The sequence below is a fragment of the Thermobia domestica genome, chromosome 11 (genome assembly GCF_964235325.1).
Source record: "Thermobia domestica chromosome 11, izTheDome1.hap1.1, whole genome shotgun sequence".
NCBI classification, from domain to species: Eukaryota; Metazoa; Arthropoda; class Insecta; order Zygentoma; family Lepismatidae; genus Thermobia; species Thermobia domestica.
This window is the reverse complement of record NC_137464.1, coordinates 18,013,726-18,034,819: the sequence shown is the minus strand read 5'-3', so window position 1 is coordinate 18,034,819 and position 21,094 is coordinate 18,013,726. Positions and strand designations below refer to the sequence as shown.

The 21,094-nt window shown below is 34.9% G+C and overlaps 1 protein-coding gene across 2 annotated transcripts in view; it reads left to right on the top strand.

Annotated features, from left to right (window-relative positions):
- Nucleotides 1–20,110, top strand: part of LOC145663932 (uncharacterized) — a 58,448-nt gene extending 38,338 nt beyond the window's left edge. For both annotated transcript variants that reach the window (XM_081730140.1, XM_081730141.1), the window contains exons 6-9: nucleotides 2,838–2,958; nucleotides 3,938–4,165; nucleotides 9,023–9,131; nucleotides 19,801–20,110. In XM_081730140.1, the coding sequence (XP_081586266.1) occupies nucleotides 2,838–2,958; nucleotides 3,938–4,165; nucleotides 9,023–9,131; nucleotides 19,801–20,026 (684 nt within the window). In that variant the 3' untranslated portion in view covers nucleotides 20,027–20,110. The remainder of the gene's footprint in view (nucleotides 1–2,837; nucleotides 2,959–3,937; nucleotides 4,166–9,022; nucleotides 9,132–19,800) is intronic.
- The last annotated feature ends 984 nt before the right edge of the window (nucleotides 20,111–21,094 follow it).

The window sequence follows — 21,094 nt, the reverse complement described above, 5'->3', positions numbered from 1 at the left end:
TTGCAATCGAAGAAAAATTCTAAATATTGTTTCGTTTCAATGTTTACTATCGATAAAATACATCGAAAATGCCGTACTTTTGTGTGTGTGTGTGTGGGGGGGGGGGTCATACAGACCCTACGAGAGGCATTTAGTGAAATAAGTATCTTTGATATCTATTTATGTATAAATGAGTCTGAGCCAAAGTGGACTCTCATAATTCGTATCTTTATTCACTTTTCTTATTGATATGCAGATTAAGTCGGTGTATTTCTTTTATTTGGACCAATAAAAGTCGTTGTTAACTAACTTGAACTAAATTAGTTCTTCTGTAGTCTGTCGTACTTTGAAATTGTTCATATGGAATTCTGTGTAATGGTTTCACTTGTGCAACTGTTTATCTTTTTGTCCTTCTGAAATGACTCTTGACAGTTATATTAAGAAGCATGTAAAGATCAGTACAACGTTTTTTTTTTTTTTTTAATCAGGATTCCTTCGTGAGTGAGTCGGCAGACGTATCGCATTTGTGGCCAATTAGTCCTGGTTCCGAGTTCAAATGAAGGACAGTTTCTCTCGGATATAACTCGAGAAGCGTTTTTTATTCCGCTTTAAACTTATGTGACCCCTTCCAGCATAACCCGGTTGTTGCATAATAACATCAAAGCGAAACAAACTTATTTCTGTCCATATATGATATGAATATATAGAGCAAATCATTTAAACCATAAAAACCTGGTTTAAACCAAAAAAACCTGGTTTAAACCAAAAAAATCGGGTTTTTTGGTTTTTTTAATAAAAACCATGGTTTTTGCCAACCCTGATTCGAGCATATTGTCTATGAACTTTAGTGATTGTTCGTATATTTTCCAATTTTCTTCCTCTTCTTCATCTGTGTCTGTGTCTCTCGTACTTAAAGTGGGTGGTGCTAAATCATTTTGCCTCCTTGGTGATTTAGTCCCTGACTGAGAGAGTTGGGCATCCAACATCTCTTCATAACTCCCGAAACTTCCCCTAGCTGTTCTTTCATCCCTGAGACGCGATTTATCTCTGTCCTTGACCATCTTCGGAAGAACTCAGCGCCTTAATTTTACGGATAACCCTCTCCACTCAAGTGGAATGCGGGTTGTCTATAGGCTGCTTACACAACGCGAAGTAACAATATTATAATATACAGTTTATACAATTTCTCATTAAACGCCTCAAATACTATGCAACCCACCTTACCCCTAAGCCATGCGGATTGCCCAACAACAAGTCAGTTCTACCATAAGAACTATATCTTTGTAAAACACAAACACGTAATATGAAATATGTATGAAATATGAAGCAATTACGCCTCAAATGTTATGCAGCCACCCTTGCACAACGATCAAGGGGTTGCCTAGTTATGAGTCAAAGTCGAAACTGAATAAATACACTATTAAGCAGTCAATCGTAACATAAAATCATTGTTCAGCATTCTTAAGAGTCAATAAACGCACTCGCTTCCTGTTAATCGTTAAAATGTTCAATTCTTGTCACTGAAAGACGCGACTTTAAAACATTCACTCAAGGAATAAAATATAACGTTAAAAGTTTAAAAATTTATAGCGTCTTTATGTCCCGGTAAAATTAAATAAAATTCACATACCTTATGTTCTAGGACCCGCTCTTTCATTCGGTGCAGTCGCCAAACCTCTATCATGAATGGTTACAAAGTTGTGATAACCCACCTTTTGGGGAGGGGTACCACCTACACACTTCACACACTTCACCTTGACACTTTTAACGTCCCGCACGTCAAATAGGAGTGTTCTATGACACGTTTCTCCCGCACTACCGATGGCATACGATGGAGCGAAAAACCCACGTCCACACTCTTTCAAGTCCAATAATGTATAGGTGTATTTTTTTCAAAAGCCATATTAAGTAGAATACACAGTTCAAATTAAATATAAATCAAACATTGTATAATCCAACAACCAATTGTTCATTTCCTCGTTTGGATTGAAATACATGGATTCGACTTTATACAAAGCTGTCAAGAAACCATAACTTACACAAGAACTATGCTAAAGCATGCGGAGTGCGCCAAAGCTCATGAAGGTTGGGCTAATGAACAGTGGTAGTGTTTAATGACGAGATGAAAATGTACAATTATGGAAATAATTTACATGTTATAGTGCGTCACATAGATCCAATCGAAAATTTGAAGATTGGTTGCGTGCAAGAAAACCACTAACGGGAATTGAATTAATTAAAGTAATAAACGGCGTATAGCAATACTGTATCTCATTAGAGACACTGCAAAACTTCATTCAAAACGGTTTAATGAAGTTAACCATACTGTACACAAACCAATCGATAAACTGTATTATAAATTAATTTAAGCATTAACCTATTGCAAAATCATTTTTGTACGTACGTAAATTTCATTTCAGTTGACAATATACGTTACATTTTATTCAGCATCTTCCATTGTTGCAGATGTAAATTGGTTTGCATTCTGTATGAAATTTCCTTTAAATTTACGTATATATATATATATATATATATATATATATATCATTGTATGTTTATAGATATTTACGTACAAAGTCCTTTTGAATCTTTGTAAACGCATAAAGTTGTGTGGAGTTTTATTAATTTTTTTATGACTAGATTAGAGTGTATTGTTTCATCCGTATGTGGATTGAGTTTAATGTTGTGTGTATACAGTAAAAAATTAAGCTGTAAGTTAGTTTCACTTGTCTGAAAAGTAACATTGATACATTCATATCGTTGTACGGTAAATTCAAATGTAAATAGACTATTGCCTACTTAAAAAATTGTCGCATAATGTTAGGATTATAATCAACTTTTGTTTTTGTAAATTTTAGGAGAAGATGGAGCTTCCCTGGATAAGGTTGGCAATCGATTTGGCTGTGCAGGGGAATTTCCCAGAAATCCTTCTTCAGCGAGTATTCTCGGACAAATTTTTGGAAGATTTCTTGGCCAGAAGTGAGTTGCTTTCATTTTTCCGTTGGATTTATCGAGATGTTTGCTATATAGTACAATAGTAGATATATTTAATTGGTCCAAATATAGTTGGGATATTTTTACCTTAAACTGAATAACATAATGTAGAGTCTTGTTAAAGAAGAAAACTGACCACCTACCTTTGTCTTTTGAAAGATAATAATAATAAAATCATATGCTCGTAACTGTAGGTAAGAAAGAGTAATACTTTAACAAGGAAAAATATCTCAGTTGACCAAAGAGATTCACTTTTGTTTAATTTAATTCATTTTTGAATAAAGAAACAAGGCTTTCTAAAAAGAGGTGAGACTGGTTTCTTTTTTTATTTTCCTATTTTTTTAACGTCCTACGATTACGCTCCAAGGCTAAGGGAGACGGTGATGATTGTAAATATGAAGTGAAGTAAGAGAAAAAGAAAAGAAAAGAAAATCCGCACAATTTTTGTCCACCACAAAGCCCAATTGGCACGAACTGAGATGAGCCGGCGCGGACTGTACATAAAAATATATATATACATAAAAATAAATATATATACCAAGACTGAATCGAAGAATAAAAAGCACAAATAATAATCAGCCATATCCCTTATAATATCGATTATGTAAGTTTCTGTATACATTTGTAAAAGTATTACATCGTATCGAATTCAGAAACAAGTTCATTATACTGATCATTTCTTTATAGACAGTAGAATAAAGAACGTTTTGTATTGAACTCTGACAATACGAAAATATCTTGACGAAAAGTTCAGGAGTATCTGAAGTTGCAGGAATGAACGCGTGAAACTTGTGTCCCAGGAATTTGTTTGTGCTTTCTTGAAGCGATCTTGTAGGAAAACTTCATTATGGTAAACGTATTTTTTTCTTTTTCTTTTTTTTTTTAATGAAATTTGCATAATCTCAAATTGAATTTGACATGGGCAATGCATATTTTGTATTTATCTTAAGATTTCTTTTTTCAGGAAACAATTTTCTGGATCATCTCCAACTTTTACTTCTCTATCAAGCAGTGAAAACCCTTTGTCCAGAATACACTGGACCTTTTCCGTCTAATGATATAATCAACGCTGCTATTGACATGCAGGCAGAGATGAAGAAAGAATACATCTTGGAAGGAGCCTTGAAGAGTGCGCTTGGTGGCCCGTCTTATGTTCAGACGAACGTCTTTACCAAATTGGGTCATTGTATAGGTAATTTCAAATGCTTGGCTTAAGAAGTTCAACAATTTATCACCTCAGAAAACAAACTCCACCCACCGGTGATCTTGTCCTGTGCAAAACCCATTCAATTTAAAAACTGCAATACCTATCTTAGCATAGCTTGTGTTTTTCTTACATACCTTGTTGACCTACCTCAAAAGTATTTCCCAAAACCTTCCCAACTAAAACGCCGTGCATTTCAAGATCCTTTAATTATAGAGTACAGGCGTATATTTACTTCTGTTCGAATATAAGTTGAAAGTGAAAACAATATTGAGAATATATTCACTGATTGGCCACTGAATTCACTGGTAACTATGCTGGCTTAAAGTCTGTTTTTCTGTATGAAACATTATGATTGAGATCTTTCAAGTTTATTTGTAGTGATGTACATGTTTCAGGGTAAAGAATGGGCAAATGTATGTTGTTTGTGTAATAGGTGATAAAATGTGCTGTATATTATAAATTTTAATTTTTGCTGAGAAAAGAGAAAGGGAAAGGAAGAGTTGCGTAGTTATGACATCGTGCTTGAAATTTTTGCTAAATAAGCATTTCCTGAGATCTTGGTACAGTGACTCTTGTACCACACTTTTCGATGTAGTTACCTTTGTGATATTTATTTACAGTCACGGAAAACGCTCTTTAGGGATCATATGATGAATAAGTGGATCGCTGCAGTCCTAGAGTATCTAAAACGTTGTATCCAGAAAACGTTCATTTAATATTTTTCTTTTACAGAGATTGATTCAATTATATTGAGGCGAACTCAGCGTACAACTGTACTGCATATGCGCAACCCATTGCCGTGAGATTACCACGATCCAAGCAATAGTATCTCGTTTAGCAGTTTGATCGAGCGTAGTCTGATGCCACCGAAAGTGAACAGATTCTGGAAGCGGATCATTGTGACCCTTCCACACGCTAATTTCATGGCGTCGCGCATCGTAGAAATGTGTCATGTGCGTAATTTTCGTGTAGATCGTGCTACTGTGAAGCGTATTATACGAAATTATTCGGTAGAGAGTCCTGAGCCCATCACACCGACGCGAACAGCTAAAAACTGGCCTTCCTCAAAGAGGGCCCCGCCGTTATTGCGCGTGGTACGGCGTATGGCAATCTCTGAAAACTTTCCCACAAAGCGTGGACAATCAACCGCGCCATTCAGAGGAATTTACACATCACGGTCGTTTGCAAGAGCAGTGTGCACACCCTGAAACCGTGCCATGTTGCTGAGCGAAAAAAAAAAAAAAAACACAGGAGATTGCATGAATATCGTCTCGCGGGCGATCTGTGGAAATTTGTTGTTACCCGTGATGAAGCATGGATTTACCTCAAAGACTGTGGTAAAGTTTATGCATTACATACAGAGCTGTTGATGCCAAGGTCCGAAACACGTTCTTCCGCCAGTTCGCAGATGGTTTCGTGAAAGGGTTCACAATTGTGGCTGGCTTCTCATACAGGAGCAGATTGCGTCTCCGAAAGATGGAGCGCAATGTGAAAATCAATGCTGCATACTACCAGACTTATGTCTTGAGTGAAATGTTCCAGCAGAAAATCCCAACATTGTACGGACAAGACGTGAACAGGTCGAACTGCAGCAGGACAAGGCATCCAGCCACACCACGAAAACATCACTGGAATTCTATCGCCGTATTAAACACGAAACTGGAATTTCGGCAGTTTCTTTTTCTGACATTCCTGTCAAGAATTCAGATGTCAGCTCAATGAAGTATTGTGCTTTCGGACTCCTTAAGCGGTGTCTGTCCCATCGTCGAATCCACACCGTCTCTGGCCTGTGGAAAGCTTGTAAAGAGGGGTGGGGTATAATACCAGTGCTGTAGTTGCAACGCAGTCTCCTGCAATGGAAACTTCGATACCAGATAATAGTAGAGGTGACCTGAAGACGGAACACAACTGGTGATAGAAACACGGCATTTCCTAGGTAAGTGGCACATTCAAATTCGGCTCAATATAAATGAATCGACCTCTGTATTCCTATAAGTCAAGATATTTATTTCGAAAATTGACATTTAGATAGTTATGCACCAATTGCTGGTTGTGATAAAGTACATACACTTAGCTTAAAAGACGACATAATTTTGAAGTGTGACAGTTTTGATACCAGAGCAGTATCTCCATCAGATGCAACCATTCATGCAAACAAGATATTCGGGTAACAAATTATACACAGATGTACAACCCTAGTATAAACAATCAGTAACAGAATATTGCTAGTCAAAGTGTCAAAGTTTTGTTAGACGCCATAACTCATTGAAGATACTTCTGTGTATACCAAGTGTTTGATTGACAGATGATTTTTTTTTTTTTTCACTTTAGTTACGATTTATTTGGCGTCTGGTAATGTTTATAGGTTTAATTAGAAATATTTTGTCATTGGAGGTCTATAATATAATTCTTGTTATTTCATTCAACTTAGACCTATGGAGTATATGATGTAAGGGAAAATCTGTTCTTTCTTTCTTGCTCCTACATCAGAAAAAGTGCAGTTTTTGAAGTTCTAATTTCCTCTACTCTCGTTGATTATTATTGTTGTGCTAGTATTTCCGCGTCATTCTATACTTTTTTTTTATAGAGCCTCGTTAGCTCAGTTGTAGAGCACTTATCTCTGGCGAGTGAGGTCCCTGGGTCGATCCCAGGTCCCATTATGTGGGATTTGTTGTGGACAAACAGTGTGCGTGAGTTTTCTAGAGGTTCTCCGTCTCCTCCCATTACGTCATTCCACCATTATTATCTATCTCATCATATTGTCTCCCTTAGCCTTCGTACATAATCATGGGATGTTAAACTCCAAACAATAATAATAATAATAATAATAATAATAATAATAATAATAATAATAACGATGGCCGAATAACTTAGTGCAAAAACAGACACATTTAACAGTGTAGAAAACTTTTTAAAAGTCAGAATATTTTAATTTATGTTAATTCCATTTTCCATTTTAGATTTCCATTCCAGACTTACGTTTATGTATTTATATACATAAAAATGAATGTAAGGATGTTTGGCGGCCAACTTCTGCTCCGATTTCGATGATTTTTAGTACCTGAGTAGACCATTACTTACATTTTGACCTGATTAATTTTCCCTTGAGGGTTCCATAGAAGGAGAGAACGCTCCTAACAACGATATTCCAGTGCTAATATAATAAAAAAAATAACAACTATGGGTTTATTTTGTTTATCTGAATTGCGTGGCAACCGGTTTTCTCTTTCTTTTTAAACACATCTAAATTTTATTTCTGGAATGTTAATGCTATTGGTTATATTATAATCGATTGCAGTTACGATTCTCCTTTAAATATGCAACTACACTGTTATTAACTAAGAAAGTGAAAATGGTTGAGAGTTTTGCAAGGAAATTTAAGCGGAAGGTGTTGCAAGAAACGACAAATGCCTTTGTTGCTATGAAGATAGCTTCAGCAATATTGATTAGGTCTAAATACTAGATGATATGTAATTTAAAAATTATTTATTGGTTAGCAAAAGAAGATAAACTTCAATAAGATTATTGTATAAAGAATACAGTATATCGAGTTATCAGATAGTATATACTTCATACTTCGTAAGTAAGTATAGAAATTTAAAAAAAATGAAATCTTTGAGTGTTACGTCCCAGGGTTTTGTCGGCTAGGCTAAAACATACGGTGGTGATGAGGAATGAAGTGGTAAAATGAAGAAAGTGGTAGGAAACGGGAGAACCCCGATAAAACGCACGCAACGGTTAGATGTAAAAATCAATTTGTGTGTCTCAAACTGACACTGAACAAGAGACCAACTGGATCACTATCAATGCACTTTCATTAAAATACATATCCTTCGGGGGGGGAGGGAGAAGAGAAGAGGGTTCAAATATTTCCCACGAAATTATTCTTCCCGTGCGAAGAATGGGCACTGCAATTGTCGTTTATTTTTTTTCATTAATTTATTCTTATAAATATGTGTGGGTGCTCCAAATAGCAATCCAAAGATGAAACTTTTAACATTTTAATATGGGAATTCTTATCACTTCATCCCTCTTTTTACATTTATTTTGTTTATATCTTAATCTAATGGTTAATTTAATCTTAAATATGTTTTTATATCATTTTCTGGATATAGCAAGATTTATATAATAACTATCCATGGCTTTGGATTGGATATTGTAACAAAAGAAATACGGACCAAAGCTTAAACACACATTGTATTTTAAACTATAATGAGGTACAGTTTCGAATATCTACCATATCCTTCATCAGACACTATAGAACATAAATGAAGATACAGACATATACATAGCCATCCTATGAAAAAGTCTAAATTCTATTGGCTGAAGCCTTCAGCCAATCCCGTAGGTCCCCGTGTCCATTTTCCAACCAATCACATGCCGCTATTTTTGAGACCCTGCTTTATAAGACCCTTTTCAACTTGTCTACGCACGTGATTTGTTAGAAAATGACACGGGGACCTACGGGATTGGCTGAAAGCTTCACCCAATAGAATTTAGACTTTTTCATAGACTGACTATATATATATATATATATATGTCTGTATCTTCATTTATGTTCTATAGTGTGTATATAGTGCCTGATGAAGCATATGTGAGATATCCGAAATAGTAACACATTATAGTTTAAAATACAGTATGTATTGAAGCCTTGGTCCGCATTTCTTTTGTTACAATAGGAAAACTTAACCATATTATTATTATTATTATTACCATTTTATTTATTTTTCATTATTATTAATCTTGAAGAACGAAGGTAAAAAGTTCTGTTTAATTGATTATATTGTTCTCAAATCCATAATAATAATTGGAATATTAAAATTACTATCTTGATTTTCTTAGATCATATGGTAATCATGAGAAAAGGAGGATATCCTGTTGCATTGCAACGTAAATCTGAATCTGAACGCACATTTGTCGAAGACTTCAATGTTCCTGTGGATGGCCAGAGGTAAAGAACAATGATTTTAATTATTAATTGTAATTAACAAGAGTAAATTGAGTCGTCTGTTTATGATAGATTCGTATTGATCGAAATTGAATTTTCAAATCGTTACCTCTTATTTTGTCGATATTAAAGGGGATAGTAATTGCAGTCTATAGCTCTTGTATATACATAAGTATATTTGCAATATTTATTTCATAAGATATTAGTGTTACAAATTTAATATAACTCCATTCTTTGAAGAAAACGTATCCGTAGATGATGATGATTATTATCATTATCTCAATAATTGGGGACAATCTTACGAAACTCTGCAGAAACCGGTGAAAATGACTTGAAATCATGGATCAGTGCTTATTTTTGGAGTTAATTAAATCCACCAATGGCAATTGATAGATCAACACCCTTGCGTCTCTGCGGTAGGGAACAAGACTAGTGCCGTAGATGCCGGCTACTTGGACCCAATTTTGCAATAAATTCGTGCTTTTGTCCTGTATTCATCCACGAAAACTCGAAAGTTATTGTCGTAACTCATAATTAATAGAACTACAGGCATTATTGTACATATCGAGGGCTTTTTTAGTTACATATATTGAAAACAAAGCACAGGCGATTGCTGTGAAAGCATGGGTCCAAGTAAGACTCGCGTTCGGGCTACTTGAACCCACCCCAATATTTTCTAACAAAATACCATTGAAATCTGCTCTGGAACTAAGTAGGACGCAGGTGTTCAAAGAATAACACTTTTTATTTATTGCAAAACAGAAATAGAATATGTTAAGAGGTATTATCAAATAAGCTATGTGACATATTTTAGGCACAAGAACATGTTGCTACTAAAAACTTAAATTGAGTTCTCTAATAGCACAAACTCTCCCATTTAGCCCAAGAGAATTATTTGAAATTGAATAATACACAGTTACGAACATAAAATAAAATGAGGCATATTTGTCGTGGGTCATCTTCAGAAATTGTAGTTAGGTTGCAAGTCTCAAAAGTGTAGTAAAAACAAACCTACTAGAAGCACATAGATCACTACCTCCCGATGACTGAAGGCTAAAACAGTCTTAATCTTCCATTTTTTCCTTCTTTTGTCGTTTCCCTCTTTTTGGTGGACGATCTTGTTTAGGTGTGCCAGTAAACAATTCTTGTGACTGAAGGTCACTTTCAGAAATACTTTTCCCGGGAGGCACTTGCAATTTTCTCCTGTTGACGCGAGGAGTGACAAATTCATTCCTTTTCTCCTCATGCTGTGCCAGGTATGCTTCTCCAATTAAATCCAAATTTGTGGTTCTATCTTGATTAGGTAATCCCCTCATGATTTCCTCTTTATTTAGTGGGAATATCCCACACTTCTTGAACCCGGCCTTTAAATTGTCAGATGAATTTGGTCGCAAATCCAGTAGCACTCTTTTGAGTAACATTGGGAACTGATCTTTCGGCAGAGTTGACAGTCTTTTCCCAGCATCTGATTGTTTCCATTTTGTGAGAATATCTCTCCATTTCATTTTAAGAGGCCTAAAGTAGGCAACATCTAGGGGCTAAGTCAAGTGGGAGGAATTCGGTGGCAAACACACAAAGTGAATATCATTTTCCGCACACAGTTTGATGACATTTACGCTGAAATGGGAGGACAGATTATCTCCAATGAGGATCTTTTTCCCTTCTTGTTTCCTAAGTGTTGGCAGGACATGAGATATAAACCAGTCTTCAAAAATTGCCGAATCTATCCAACCGTGTTTACTCCTATTGTAACGCGTTCCAGTGGGTCCATTTTCTGTTCATGTTGTCCAAAGATTGTCAGCCTTGTAAATTACATAAGGCATTACCGCAGAACATGACGCTGGTACTTGACTTTGTAGAGTTCATTATTCGTTCTGGATATTTACATCCTCGACGGCAAATGATCTTTTTTCTTTCAGGGTCGTCACTCATGTTGGTCTCATCATAATTATAAATATTTTCTGGGGGGGACTTCCTTAAGCAACTCACTTAAATTGTCCATATAATCGCTGATTACTTTTTCATCTACAACTGCACGAGCCCTCTTTATGTTAGCAGCGAATCTAGTTGTTAACTGGGGGTGTCGTTTCAAAAATAACTTCAACCAATCTCGACCGGGAAGATTGTCTTTGAAAGTAACGACAGTTCTGCCATGCATAGCTAAATAAGACTTCACAATAAATCTGAAATCAAGTTCATCAACGGGAAATCCGAAATCACAGACTTTCTCAAGATGGCTAGCGAAGGCTAATTCTTCTTCTTCAGTGAACGCTTTCGGATGGCCTGGATTCTGACTTGATCTGTTCTTCAATCTTCTCTTTATGGTGGAACGACTTATCTTAAAGTGAGCTTCAGCTTCTCTTTGCGACATTTTCCCCGACCGAATTGCTGCCAAACATTCTTCAAGTTGTTGTTCTGTAAAATCAGCATATTTTCGACTTCAGGCAATCGTTTATATTGTTGTACCATAATGTACCAGTATCTATAAGGAAACAATGAAATATCCTTACTTATGTGACATGTAAAAACAAACCTCTATGCTACATTGATAACAATAACAAACGATGGGGTGGGTAGCCCTGTTTTCTAGGTCATGGGTACACACCTCATAAATAACAAAATTACGCACACACCTTAGTGTATATGAGAAAGTTTACCTGTCAGTTTCATTAACCTATATGTAATTACGTATGTGCTTACTTGCCCTTCGATCCACTTCTTTACAAATAACTTCCACACATAGAAGTTTGGTGCGCAATAAACACACCCTTTTTGTCAACGATTATTCTCACCAATGCTGCTATTTCGTAGCTTACCACAGAACTAGTTTCAACATGTCTATACCTTAATTATGACGCCATCTAACGGATCTAACAGTGAACTCACTCAACATTGCATTCCATATCGGAGTTAAAACGACGCAAACATTTTTTTGATGTGGGTTCAAGTAGCCCCTTAAGGGTCCAAGTAGCTCGCAATTACGGTAAGGTTGGTTTCCTATCAAGGGGGTATGTTATCCTCGTCCGCAGGCAAAAGTGTGCACCTTGAACAACGAAAATTCCATTTGGAAATCCTTGCCATTGTTCTGTCCCTGTGCAGTGATCAGTGATCTTGTGTTTAGAGAGACTCAAGAAGCGCAAGAGCATTGTCAGCGATCACACAGCCTACAGGGTGGCCCATAATTATGTGTGATGTTTGACTGACTGTAGAGACTCAAGAAGCGCAAGAGCATTGTCAACGATCACATAGCCTACAGGGTGGCCCATAATTATGTATGTGATGTTTGACTGACTGTTAGAGATGCAAGGGCTCGGAAAAAAACCGGCTTTTTTGGAAAAAAACTCGGTTTTTTCTGCTTTGCTTTTTTGCTTGGGAAATTTTGGGCTTTTTTCAAAATACTGCTTTAAATTGATAAAACAGACTTTGTATCGCTTTTCTATAACACAAAAAATCATTTAATTAGTGGTTGATGCTGATAATAATATAAAACATCGAAAATAAACTATGAATTTCGAAAAAATATTTCAAACAATTTTTCTTCAACATATTTACATTATAAATTCCACAGGATTAACCAATGTATATAATAAGAATTTTTTAACCTCCTATATACAAAAGTAAGCAGAGTTGGCAAGAACCGTGGTTGTTTTTGAAAATGCCAAAAACCCGTTTTTTGTGGGATGTTTAAACCAGGCTTTTTTGGTTTAAACCAGGCTTTTTTGATTTAGATTTTTTGCTTTATGTATTTATATTACATATTCACAGAAATAAGTTTGTTTCGCCTTGATGTTATTATGCAACAGCGGGGTTATGCCGGAAGAACTCCCATAAGCTTAAAGAACTGCGGTCAATAAATTTCTTAAGTTGAGAATCTCCCGCCCTAGCCATTGGGAAAATCCCGTCATTACTTGAAATGTAAGACAATAACGGGAAAATCCTGTTATTGCTTTGCGTGTAAAATTTAAAGGTCAACGTACCATAATCAGTACGCTAAAACTGAGGTATTAAATTACAAATTTAGTACGTAGATATCATTGAAAGTCCAATCCAAGCTAATGTTGGAAGCTACGTAGGCAATCGATAAATTTTGCCAATTTCTATCAATATATTTAAGCAATCTTGGCTTCTTTATAAAACAACACGCATTTAGGCATGCAGAAATATACAATTTGGTTTGTTTCGTATATTTAGACTTAACATCCTTACGAAATACCGAGGTTATCAAGAAGAAGACTTTCGCTTAAACTGACATCCGAACCGCTACTTGGGTTACGCATGAAAGAAGGTTTGTGGTTCGACGGAGAATTGAACATGGGACACCTTGATTAAAAGGTGAAAGGGAAATAAAACTATTGCAGTGGTTTGATATCTGGAAACGTCAACATGAAGTTCACACGATTCGCATTTTTCATTCTTTTTATTTTTGTGGTTTAAACCAGTTATTAAAAAAAAAGTTGGTGTAAACCAGCCAACCCTAAAAGTAAACACTTCTTTTTAAAGAATACACAAATAACTAGCAAAATAGTATGTAGTATTTTTACTTCAAAATATTCCATACCCTCTTTTTGAAACAAAATAAAATTAAAATAAAACATAAGAGAAATACTTAGATTTATATGATACACTTAAAGGCTGCACATCTAGAGCTTTTGGTTCTGTATATTCTTGAAATTCTACAGTTAAGTTTTATAGAACCACCATCACAGTTTACCCAATCCTCAAGTTTTCTGAATTTTTAACAAGAGGGATTCAACATATCATTACGGAACTCCCCCTCCCCCCTCCCAAAAAAAAGAAAGGATAACGGAATATATTTAAGCTAAATACAACTGCACAACAAACATGACTGAGTGATTAGCTTTTGCGCTTCTATCGGGAAGTCCGGAATTCAACCAGCATTCGACCATTCTGACAAAGCTTTTCTTCATTCCATCTGTGAATGTAGAAATAGTGCGTGTACTGTGAGTTGGGCGACTTCCTTTTTTATTGTTTTTAAATCGTTATTATTACTAATTACCAGCAGTGACGGTTTTGCGAAGGTTAGGGGGGCGGTCTTTCGGACTGAAGCCCGTTCCCCAAAGTTACGAAATGTCTGCAACAAACGAAATATCTATTATTTATGCCTTTACTCATAAACTTTAAGCTCCCGTCAAATAAAAATTACGAATGTTTAAAAAAACTAAACATTAGTAAGAAACCCTTCCCAAAATACTTTTCTAAATCCGCCACTGATTCTCAGTATAAAATGATTTTAAAGTTGTAACCGGAAGATTATTGCTAAACATATAAATCAAACGAAATATTAGTTATGCCTCTACTCATAAACTTCAAGCACTTCCCAAATAAAATTAGGACTTTTTAGGAAACGACACAATCAGAAAAACCCATCCTAAAGTACTTTTCTAAATCCGCTACTGATTATTTGTATAAATTGGTATTCAAGGTTGTGCCCGGAAAATTATTGCTAAATCACTTCACAGCTACAGTATAACAGAAATGTGGAAGTACGGTTTGACGGATATATTGAAGAACGTACGCTTTGACGGATAAATAGAAAAACGGGCAAGTTTAACTTTTGCGCTAGAAGCTAGAGTACTAAAAGCTCTTAGAAATGAAACACGGATGACAAACTAGAGAAGAAAAAAGATGTCGATAACTCAAAAGTTAAAATAAGGTTAAATAGCCTCTAAAATTACCCTCAAATACTACATTCTTTATGTTAGCTTTAATTCGTAAAACATGTGCTCCATCCATCTTGATGGTGAATTTCAGAGCGAAATATCACATTCAGGTCATGGAATTCTTATCTAACTATAGAATATACTATAAGAAAGCTATTTAGATAGAAAAATCATGAAGTTGAAAAAAGCCAAAATTTCCAAAATTCTCGTTTTTTTCCCAAAAAAGCCGGCTTTTTATGTGAAAAAAACCATCGATTCAAAAAAGCCGGCTTTTTTTGCATCTCTACTGACTGTAGAGACTCAAGAAGCGCAAGAGCATTGTCAACGATCACATAGCCTACAGGGTGGCCCATAATTATGTATGTGATGTTTGACTGACTGTAGAGACTCAAGAAGCGCAAGAGCATTGTCAACGATCACATAGCCTACAGGGTGGCCCATAATTATGTGTGATGTTTGACTGACTGTAGTATTTGTAATTCTGAACAAACAGTTTCGAGGTGACAACACTGTGTAGCCTGGGAGTGAGGATGATAAAATGGAGCACCGCCAAACTATACCATACCAGTACGAGAGTAGCAAAATGAAACATTCCTGAACCGCTGGATCGGTTGACGTGGGTCTATGGATTGGCCAGCTCGATCTCCCGATTTGAAACCACCACCTGACTTTTTCTTTTGGGGTGTTTTAAAGGACAAAATGTATTAACATCTCATACGCAATTTGGCCGAACTATGTAAAGCTATCACAGAAGAGTTCCACTGGATACCATTACGGGTTTGTCAAACTGCTTAGGACAACGTTGCTCTTCGTCTCCAGGCATTTATCGATGTGGATGGTGCATTGTTTAACCGTGTCATGGAGAACAGAGATTAAAATTCTTGTAAGGAAAGGTATGAGAGTAATGTGTTTATATTCAATTTTATGTTCAAGTTGTGTTGCTAGTTCCCTTACTGTGGTCTTTGTAACATCGTACACATAATTATGGGACAGCCTGTGTATAAGAATTAAACATCAGCATCCATGTAATGACCCACTGTTATCAGTGGATGACAGACTTTCTTTAAGAAATGGATCGTCTATTTATTTGAGTTACTGTGTTCATGTATTCGTTTGTTTATTTATAGTCCTTTGTTATATATTCTTAACTACATTAATTTAACTATGTTCGTGTAGGCGAATAGGTCGCAGTTCTGCACCAAATTATGCTTTATAAAGAGAGAAATCAAACAAAATTATTTACTTTACGACTTTAATTTTTCGTAACGTTGGAAGAACTTACCATTATATTATAGATACACATTTTTCAACAATAGTATATCAATAGCAGCAAAATAATAAATCATTACCTGGAAATACTTATTGGGAAACCATCGAACATCATTCCCATAAACCCAGGGAATTTATAAAACATTGGGCAAGAAAAGAAATCATTGCATATTATAGAATACTTTTAGGTACAGCATTTACCCCAGTTAAATTATTCCAAACCAGAAAATAGAAGACTTATCACTGTTGGTGTGATAAGGGTATAGGCACTCTAGATCATTTATTATTCGAATGTACTTACTTACAAACCCAAAGATCTAACTTTCTTCAAAAATTAAATTATTATATCGGAATGGGACCATGTAATTACAAATATATTATAGCTACATATAATTGGAAAGCAATTCGAAGCATGATACAATTTAATCTTCTTAATGGTATATATATATATATATATATAAAGAAAAAGTAAAGGAAAACAATAAATTAGTTAAATATAAGAAGGAATATTAAAAAAAAATCTTGCTCAAAAAAAATGTCAAAATAAATAAATATATATAAACACAAAAAAAGGTATAGAACATTTTTGAAAATGAATACAAATAAATTGCTTGAAATATTCCTTCCATTGAAGAAGATAGTAACTTAAGTCGAAATGTCCAATAGAGATCATCTAACGAATTTAGCATTTGGAGCCTACTAAGACTGCATTTAAGTCGGAGTCGAGAAAAAAACAATGATAATAGTGATGAAGAAAGAAAGAAAGACTTTAATTTTTCGTAACGTTGGAAGAACTTACGATTTCAGATAAACTAAATAATAATGTGGAATAATATTAAACATTCTTGATATTTATTACTAGAATTAGCCATATCAAGAAAAAATTTACAGTATTTGAACAAAACTCGGATATATTCTTTGTGAGCTGGGAAAATCGAAGGAAAAGAATAACGTAGACTTAGTATTGATATCCAAGTAAATTTATGCTTAAGGAAAATTTTATTTTATTAATAGAAATGACCCATGGAATAAACACTTCTCAGTGACAAAATAAATGGCCATATTAATAATGTAGTGTAATATTCCACTAGGTTTAGCTATTAGGCCTATTCCAAATTTCTGTATATAGGATTCAGCCAGACTAGTGTGGTTGGGAAGTAAAACGAATACTGTATTCATATCAGTTGTTGATATTGCTACAACGTCAAAACTTATTTCTATGACTATAGAATGATATAGGTAATATTCATTGATATGATTATGTAAAATATAATTAAAAAAAGGAAAGATAATAAAATGGTATGTTTATGAATAAAAGAATTATGGAATGAGAATAAACAATTAAGCATAACTAGCTGAACCTGCGCTCTCTACACAGCACATCATTCACATATGAACGTGAATCTCCTTGTCATTCCTCACAACATCTGTACATGTCCCTTTACAAACAGAAATGAAAGACGCCTTGATAAAAATGCAAGGGGTACCATAAAGGGGAGAATTTTTTCAATTATTTTTTCAATATCTCGCACCGTTTGCAAAATTTGAGCCAACTTCCGACTGGAGTTTCTAATTCATGTATTATAAGTATTTTATTTCTTCTTGAATACAGCATGTAATAAGCAAATACATTACACACACAGCTAATTATAATGTTAATTATATATGGTGTTCATTGGGCAAAACACTTCAAACAATAAAAATTCATCTTAGACTGAAGAAATGGTGATCCTTCGTTTTTCATTATCGTTTGACCATGAAACAAACGCCTGAGAGATATATTACTCTCATATATAAATATGTGGTGTTGGAATATATAACTCGTAGGATGCGATGCTTTACTTTTTTAAAACTTGAAAACTGCCAGTGTACCCCTAAAATATGTAATAAAGAAATAACGGCAATTTTTTTTAAAAATATTCAATTAGAACTGAACAGTCTACGCCAAAGTTGCAATCGATCGGTGAAAACGGCATCTTTCTAGAGTCTATGGTTCCCGAGAACTCATTGCCGAAAGGATTAGCCACAAACATAAACTTTTCTAGTTAACATATACATAATTAAAATACATAATAAATGGAATAATTTAGATATTGAATAGTAGATATATAGATATTGTAGGTATATAGAAATAAGTAGATATTGAATTTTGAAGGTATTCTACAATGAATTATAACGAAAGAATACGTTCTCACCGTCATGTCTACTCAAGCATATATAATGTTACATACTATCTTATGACCAGCGATCCATACAACGAATTGAATATACAGTTATAATACTCACCTTAAGAATTCTGACACAACAGGCAACCTTAACATTAGCTACAATATTTAAGTGATAATCATATATTTTTTCTAACGTAACAAGCATAGTATGATACGAACTAGCATACGGAATAGTAACAAGTTATTAGGTAAAATAACTTATCTAACATGTAATAAATCTAACCCATTTAACTGAAATAATTTCAGACACAATTTATAATTCTGTATTTATTACTACAAGTATCTCTTTGTCATGAATAACTGTAACACACGATGCAGATGACACTTACTGTGCAGTTTTGTACTATTTTCTCATAAATTATTGCAGTTACTTACTTGTCGATTTGAATTACTGCGCTTTGTTACTGTATCCCTTAATGCTATATATTATTTCATGAAATTGCATATGTACGGTTTGATCAATGAGTATTAGTTTATTTGGCATATGTGTCAATTTTAAATACACGAATCGTTCGGTGAGAGTATTTTCATCGCTCTCCCTTCGTCATTCTTCTGGAGTAGGCCCTTCATAGCACGAACTTATAATATTTAAACTTTGTCTGGGGTCAAACCACAGTGGCGATTCCGATGGGCCTAGAGAGGGTAATCGTCGCAGTTGTCATCAAGCATTTCATCGGTGGACATCCGTATTAAATATTCCATCCTTACGCAAAACTTAAATGTCACCTCATGCAAGAAAGCTACGTCATCCATCACATCTGGAATCTATATGAAGACTGGAGGACGAATTCGACGCCTTCGAAAGAGGGGTTCAACATCTGTCGCCTGCTATCATAAGTTGGAAAATTGTGTTTGTAAATGATGGAGAGTATTGATATGTGATAACAATACTTTCCTTTCACCAGTTTACACGAGTTGATTTAATTGACCCGTATATAATTTTTAAAATTATCGAAAGCAATAGAGCATATGGAAATTTGGTCTTCATAACTGTTGTGTGATTTCAAAGTTATATATATATATATATATATAAAGAACCATTGTTAATCTCTTACTTAATTAACTAATAAACATGTCTAGTTAAGTAATAAACATGTCCGAGTTCGGATAAAACTACAATTAACGTTTCAGATTGTTTTTCAAGCACTAAGTTCAGTCTCGTGTAGTCTTGGTGCTGAAGAAGGACATTTAAGTCTCATAAATCGACTAAAGTGATCAATGTTATTGAAATATAGCTATAGCTTATTTTCACGTAAGTTGACCATTTGCCAATTATGTCTTCATAGTACGACGTGATAAAATTTTCATAGCACTAGAGCGTGAGCAAGGTAAAATTTTGATCTTGGCCGTTTATAATCGTACAAGTAATTGTAAAAACGAGTGAAAAGAGAAATTCTCTTAACCACAATTTGACTATATTAGTATTCTAACCATTGAAGATCGTTATAATTTTCTAGAAAAATTGTAGTAATTCATAGTCTTTTATGTTTTCAGTATCCTAATTATGGTTTATCCTTCACAATTCTATGCTCTAAATTGCCAGAGACTTCGAGGACCCTTTTCTCTGCAGCAGAAGAGTATAGAAGCACTTGGATATTGTGTTCTCCCAGTCTGTGAGTCTGTATGGTGTGGCATGCCTGACGGCGAAAAAATACCATATATTATGCAAAACATAAAACTGAAGAGCGAAAATCATAAGATACAATCAGAATACATCTAACAACTGTAATAGTTTATTGATGAAATTGTAATGTAAATAGATGCAATAGAAATAACTGTAGAGTTAAATAAAATACGTTCTACAAACCTCATGTTTAATTTTTGACCCCTCTCCTATGTATAGTTTAACAGTTGTGTGCTAATAAGCTTGTTTGGATGTTGAGAAAGCGTTCGACAATGTGAATTGGAATATTACAAGGACATTTCCCAAAGTTTCCGATCTGATACTAACGCACAGTGACTGATTCAAATGACTGCATCTAACGAACTGAGGCAGCTAGACAATTGAAATTGATTCATTGCTTCTTTTAGATATGCCCTGAACAGCTTACTGGTGGCGTGATATTTCAATGTTGTGTCGAAAGCTTTTGGAAATACCCATTTCTCGTAGCTACAACAACAGCTAATCAGGAGCCAGCATCCCTCAGCCAATTAGAAGCCAGCATATCCCTCGGCCAATTAGAAGCCAGCATATCTTCAGCGAATTAGAAACCAGCATTTCCCTTAGCCATTCACAAGCCCTCATTCATAGCTCTGCCACTAAATAGTCACTACATGTTCACTTCTCCAGTTTCTTCATTACAATCACTGAAGATGAATGCGATGTCTGCATTCGAAACGTCGGATGTCAATACCTTCACCTGGCTGATAGCCCGAGAAGACTTACTAAAATACCCTCATATGTTACGATACTGATAAACTTCAAGGATTTAGCCACAGACACAGAAGTGTGGTATATGAATATTACAGGATTGAAAGAGCAGTTACTGAGAAAGTAAAATAAGATAAAGCAAAAGTGGAAAGAAGTTTGAAAAAAGAATTTATATCTTATTCCAAAAAGGATGATCACATTGATTATGGCTGTTTTAAACTGAAAATTCTCAAAGTCCAACTTCGATTTTCTTCGGAAACAGTAAACTGAAGATGCCAAATTCGAACCCCCAAGGGTAGGGATGAACTTTCACAATTAGGAGAAAATTGTCTAGTGTTTTCTCCTTTTAATTGTAATAAGACATGTTGAAATGTAGCAATAAATAACAGTCATTGAAATAGTAATGATACAGTATTT